The 6,653-nt window shown below is 37.6% G+C and overlaps 1 protein-coding gene across 1 annotated transcript in view; it reads right to left on the bottom strand.

Annotated features, from left to right (window-relative positions):
- Positions 1 to 6,653, bottom strand: part of KDM5B (lysine (K)-specific demethylase 5B) — a 74,776-nt gene that overhangs the window by 55,796 nt on the left and 12,327 nt on the right. Inside the window, exons 4-6 of the mRNA XM_006890528.1 lie at positions 6,405 to 6,539; positions 2,825 to 2,921; positions 1,127 to 1,236 (exon numbers count right to left, since the gene is read on the bottom strand). Coding sequence (XP_006890590.1) covers positions 1,127 to 1,236; positions 2,825 to 2,921; positions 6,405 to 6,539 — 342 coding nt within the window. The remainder of the gene's footprint in view (positions 1 to 1,126; positions 1,237 to 2,824; positions 2,922 to 6,404; positions 6,540 to 6,653) is intronic.

The raw sequence follows: 6,653 nt of genomic DNA, 5'->3' as shown, positions 1-6,653 counted from the left end.
GCATTTATTGCTTGCTGTTCTGTTAAATTTTGCTATTTTGACTGGAGTGAGATGATATCTCATAGTTGTTTTAATTTGCATCTCTCTTAGGACTATGGATTTGGAGCATTTCTTCATGTGTGTGTTAGCCATCTGAATGTCATCTTCGATGAAGTGCCTGTTCATATTCTGTGCCCATTTTTTAAAACCACTTGAAATTCTAATTAAAGATACATGGTTCAGAAATTCTCCAAATAACCAGTGATAAAGAATATTTATCATCTAATAAAGCAAAGCCCCAAAATTAAACTAAATAGGATTCTTCTTATTTGTCTAAGTCAATAAAAGCAGAGGGTCTGCATGCTTTTCTCACAGGATGGGGGAGGGAGAGCCATTGATTGGCAGGGGAGGTAACATGCTTACAGAACATTCAGGTTTTGGCTACTAGTTTGAAATTCTAAGATGAAAGCACTATTGTCAGGCTTAGGGTCTCCAAAGTGGGCAGGAAAGGAAAGTATCCTGATCCTTTATAAATAAACTCACTAAGCTTTACTTTCACAACAGTAAACCACTCTTTGGGCTGTGTCTCTACCACGTCTTCCGCTATTAAGATGCACTCTACTGCTTTTTCGTCCTTTCTCAGGAAATTAAGGAAAAAAAATTTTTTTAAATACTTTTATTTTATTATTAATTTTTTTGTGTGTACCATCAAATGGGATCTGACTAGTACAGGAGATTGTCCCGCCTTCTCCAGAGCATCTGATGGATTCGAACTGCGCACCTCTGGGTTTTCAGTGAAGATGAAAATATTTTTAATAAAATTAGTTCTTGATTTCTGATCTAGTTTTTAGTTCATTTAGATGTGGGTTAGTGTTTTACCAACATTTCCATGTACTGATTCAATTTTATTATTTTTCAGCACTAAAGCAAATACATGCCAGAGTGATGACTGTCAAAACTCTCCCAGAGGTTACAATCATCCCTACAATGCACGTGTATATTTATACTATAAGCTTGAAAAGATACCTTTTGGTCAACATTAATCATTCCAAAGAAGATAGAGAAATAAAACTTAGGGGTAAAAAAGCTTAAATAGAGGGGAGGGAAGGAAGAGAACAGGAAAGAATAAAAGCAGGATGGGACTCACAGCATTGGTGGTTTTTTTAGATCGACTCTTTGGCTTCTCTTTCTCACTTTCTACAGTATACTCTTTCTTCTCAATGGGTTCTTGTTTGATGTTGTTCTTAATTTCTTTCTCTATAAGAGGCAATCCAAAGTTAGCTCTTTCTGCTCACTCTCCCTACTTTATTAACCCCCATCTCAACCACTAAAGCTCACACTGAAAACAACTTCACATTTCTTGGCAACATCAGCACTTAGTTTTACTATTTCCAAGGGTTTAGTGCTCATTATGGTAAATTTAAATTTCAAGATGTGGAAAGAAACATAGAAGGCTAGTAATTCTAGAAATGACTTGACCTTCTCTGACTTCAAAATGAGACCTGATGATATATATAGTCCTCTTCAGATCCCAATCAGAAGGTATTCATGAAGGCAAATTCCTTTAGACCATTAGGGTCACAGAAATATCCAATTTATTTCTCTCCACATTACCCATTATCACTTCATCATCTAAGATTTCTTAACACCTCAACTTATAGACTCAAAACTAAGAATTTTGGCTAAACACAGTGCCTCAGACCTACTGTACATTAACTGATAATATCAATTGTTGCTATCAACTATTGGACTATCATGTGTAAGGCTATACTGCTTAATGCTTTAGATGAATAATCTTGCACAAAAAACTCAATTTGAAGTTTCTGATTTGTTTGGTTTTTTCAAAGTCATACACCTAAGGTCAGACAACCAGTGACTAGTTAAGTCAGAATTTAGATTCAGGTTTACATTTTTAATAATCCTTACACCTTCTGCCATATTGTGTTATCTTTTTACCAACCCAAATCCCCAAAAAGAGCCAATTCCAATACCTCCTTATAATTATTTCTTGTCAATACAAGATTTGTCTTAAGAGCATTCCAAAGCCTATTTCTCAATGACCTAAATTAAGAAACTCCCAGACAGGCAACTATCAAGTAAGTCAAATTTAAAATGCATGTCTGCCTGCCTTGTCTTTTTAGAAATCATGATCTACCCTAGTACTCAGGGTAATTATTAGCAGAGATACACTGATATCTTAATTGATCCTCTTAGGAGAGAAAACATTTTCTAATTGATCCTCTTAGGAGAGAAAACATTTTCTTCCCCCCCCCTTTTGTTTTTTATTAACTTTAATAATAGTTTACAGAGACTTAGGATTTCCTGTCATTCATTGTTGCACTTTCTTCCCCTTGAAAAGCAAAACTCTTTCACTGTTATGCATTCCCTCCCCCCAAGTTCACTCCACTATGCAGCCTTCACTCTGGACTTCTGTAATGACGAGAATACCCATTTATATATCCCTTTTAAACAGATCTCTCCCTCATCTGTTTCAATGAAATATACATGATTCCTCTCCTCTCCTTTTCTGTCTTCCCTCAACCATGATGTCAGTCCCATTTTACAACAGTGGCACTATGCAATATCTGTCCTTTTGTGACTGAGATATTTCTCTCAGAATAATGCCCTCCAGGGACATTCATTTTGCGTAATATTTCATGAGTTTTTCAATGCAGCATAGTATTCCATTGTGTCAATATACGAGATCTTCTCTATCCATTCGTTTGTTGATGGGCACTTGGGTTGTTTCTAGCTCTTTGCTATTGCGAACAAAGCCGCAATAAACATGGGTGTGGAGAAAACATTTTCTTAAAACACAATCCAGTGTTTGAATAAACTGCCTTACCATTATCACATTTTGGAGTTGGACAACCCATTCGACGTCTAAGATTATGAGTTCTGGCTTCTGGTATCTCTTCTGGTTGTATTTTAATATCCATCGCCTAAAATAAATAAATAAATTTTTAAAATAATATAGAAATCATCCTTAAAACCTGATTATAATCTCAAAGTAACTAATTAAAATTTTCTCAATTGTATCTTAAATAACCTACCCATTGCCATCAAATGAATTTTTGATTCCTAGTAACTCTATATACAAGCTAGAACGGCCCCATGGGCTTCTAAGGCTGTAATCTTCATAGAGGTAGGCTGCCTAATTTTTCTATCACAGAGCACCCACATGGTTTAACTGTCTTTTGGTTCCTAGGCCACTGCCTAGCCAGGTACCCCATGGGGTCATTGTCTCTATTAATAATTTCTTTTCAGCCTGAAAATTATTATAGTTAAGAGATGGATAAGGAATCTTAGAATTCACAAGAATATCCTCTATTTCAATAAATAAAGAAAAAAAAAAGCTAAAAGATAAGAATAGATGACAAGGTGTTACAAATCAATAAATAACTCTTATTTTCCTCCTGGAAGCTTCTCAGTTCTTAACTACTTATTTATGCTTTATTTAATTACCATTAATCCACTTTCTAAAATATCATGATTTCATTAACCTACAGGTTTACATGACTTCTCCATGGTCTTCCAATATTTGTGGAGTGTTGGGTTTCCAATTAGTAAAATGCTATTGTATTTGAGACCTGGACAACGAATAAGGATGACGGGAAAAAAAATTGACTCCTTGACCTGTGCTGGTCGAGAAGAACATCCCCTGGACAGCCAAGAGAATGAACAGATATGTGTCTTGGAGAGGTTGCAGCCAGAGTGCTCTTTGGAGGCAAGAATGATGAGGCTTCACCTCACATACTTCAGACATATTGCTAGAAGTGGTTATTCCTTGGAGAAGGACATGATGTTGGGAAGGGTGGAGGGCTGGTGAAAGAGAGGAAGACCCTCAACAAGGTGGGCTGACATGGTGACTGCTGCAATGGGCTCTTTTGTCTCACGAAGTGTGAGGATGGCACAGGACAGAACTAGGTTCAGATTTTTGGTTCACAGGGTCGCTATGAGCCATACTCGATTCGAAGGCACCTAACAACAACAACAGACTACTCTTTCAGGACTGACTAGCTATATCATGATTCCTCCTTCAATAAAAGTACTTAAGTTTTCCACAAGCAAAGTAAGTCAAGAGAATATACTAAGTGCACAAGAAATTTCACTGCAATCCCAAAGACATGTGGTTCGAATCACCTGTTCCATGGTAGAAGGATGGAAAATTTCCTCCTAGGTGATTTACTGCCTCAGAAGACCCACAGGAAGGTCAAGTAGGAGTCAGTTCCGGCTTGACAATACACAACAAAAACTGAAAGTATATTGCTCTGGCAGTCTAGTGAGTAAACTGCACAATAATCCCAAAACCTTGTGGTTCAAATCCACCAGCTGCTCCACAGCCGAAGGATGTGATTTACTCCCTCTGAATGACCACTGAAGGGTCAGCTATGGATCAGTTCCCATTCAACAACACACATGACAGAGATATGTAAGCCAGTCTCAGTTCAACTTCTTTTTCAGAAAAACCAACAAACTTCTGATACTTATTTTATCAAGCAAACAAAAATACTCTGTGGTCTTCTAACGCCCAAGCGTTTGTAGAAGTGTATTACTTTTGCTAGTGCCCATTCTAGTGAGGACACTAGTGTTCTCGGAGCTCTAATGGTGCAGTCTGTAGTGAGATGCACTGCTAACTCAAACATCCCACCTCTCTATAGAGTTCGAAGCCATCAGGAATTCCTAGGAAGGAAAATGGACAATCTTCCCCATGTGAGTTATAGCCTCTGAAACCCAATGAAAGCCAGCTGACTTGACAGCACTAAGAGTCTTCATTCACATACACTGACAATGTCCACTGCTGACAGAATTTCTTCCATGGGTCGCCACCACTGAGACAGCATAGACTCATAGCTTTAGCGGGTTTTTCAGAGGTTGTAAACCATACAGGAGACTGCCTATTTTTCTCCCACAAAGCAGTTAGAACCCTAAAGGGACAGTGGAAAAGGAAGACCCTAGATGAAGTGGATTGACTCAGTGACTGGGGTACAGAGACAATGAAATTGGCTCAAGACAGAACAGGGTTCAGAGCCATTGTACAGAGTCACTATGAATCACAAGTGAGTTAAAGGTACATACCTAGCATGTTGATGACTAGAATCTTTGTGTCGCTCAAATACTGACCAAATAAAGGGTCTGTATGAATGCCACGTGATTCTTGACAAATGAATGTGGTAATGCTCTATCAAGAAGCATCTACCTTTGGGTTAACAATACAACTCCTTACTCACTGGGCCACAGAGCTCCCTTCTTCAATGGGTATTACATTGTCATCAATATTATTATAATTATTTCTGTCATCAAAGCAGACCAAATTCTAGGGATCCACAGCACAAGGGCAGGTCTATATACACATTTAAAGATCAAAAATATGCTGACACTTGAACTTACTCTTTGATTAATAAACTTTAAGCATTCATACAGGTTTCAAGTAACTTCACTGGCCTACTTCATAGCAATATCTGTCATTATAAAAAATGTCACTGAACTTTTTACCTCCAACTTACTTTAGAAATAGTTCTCTTTTCTGTGGATTTCCCCATAAGACAGAACAGGCAAAGACTGATTTATAAGTCAAATGAACACAATATGAGATTTAGAAGCTCTAAATGTTCACTGTATATTACTCCTGAGTCCTAAAATTTACATATCTCCTTTCGTTCCATCTAAACTGGAATCCACAATCTTTACACCTCTCAAACTGCCACGAATTAAATAATCATTTAAGAAATCTGAGAAAAATAGCTTGTATTGTTTTCTAACCTTCTTTCATTTTTTTTAAATTGATCTTTCAGCAAAATTCTTCCTATCTAACACATTTCCTGACCTTTATCTCCAACAAATATAACCTAAATTTATGCGTTAATTTAGTAATCTGAATACAATCACAAAAGAATTTCAGTTCTTCCTAAAGCTCGGACCATTAAAAACTAAGCAGTTATCAGAGCAGACAGCATAAATTCTTTTAAAATAATAAAGAATTCCATTTTTTTTCACACCCTAAAGGTACAATTCTCTTAAATACAAAAGCTAAAGTATATACAGCACACTTCCTCGTAAAGTTAACAAGGCTCAAAACTATGAATACACACACAAAAGAACCCAACCCCATAAGAAAAAAAAACACCAAAACAAAAAAAAACACCAAACTATTAACAACAGGAGAGCTCTGGTGGCCTAGTAGCAAGGAACTGCAACTACAATCCCAGAGGCGCATGGTTCAAATCCACCAGATGCTCTGCCGGGGAAGGAGGGACAATCTCCTCCTGTACTAGTCAGACCTGATTTGACAGTACACTCATACAAAAATAATAAAATGAACAACAACAAAAAAAAACCTATGAACAACAAGCACATGACAACAATCCAATGCCCGGCAGAAACTGAGAGGCCAAGAGCTGTGTGTCATCCTTTGGGACGCTCACCTCGGCTCTCATGCGCTTTGCCCTTCGGGCTGGGGGGCATGTTTCCAAGGGCTGCACAGACTGCCTCTGAGGGATGTCATGGGGCTTGTACTCCTTGTCCTTCATGTCAGTGCACAGGTTTGGCTTCTGGAGACACTAGATATAAAACACAATTGCACCCATTAATTTCCCCTTTCTTTTAAGACACTGTCATTGTCAAGGTACACTTCAGAATTATTTACAAAGAAGACACAGCCAATCTTCAAGAAT

This window comes from Elephantulus edwardii, unplaced genomic scaffold, assembly GCF_000299155.1.
Source record: "Elephantulus edwardii isolate Elephantulus edwardi_28Jun2011 unplaced genomic scaffold, EleEdw1.0 scaffold00090, whole genome shotgun sequence".
NCBI classification, from domain to species: Eukaryota; Metazoa; Chordata; class Mammalia; order Macroscelidea; family Macroscelididae; genus Elephantulus; species Elephantulus edwardii.
Note: the sequence above shows the minus strand (reverse complement) of the source record. Positions and strands in the feature narration are given on the sequence as shown.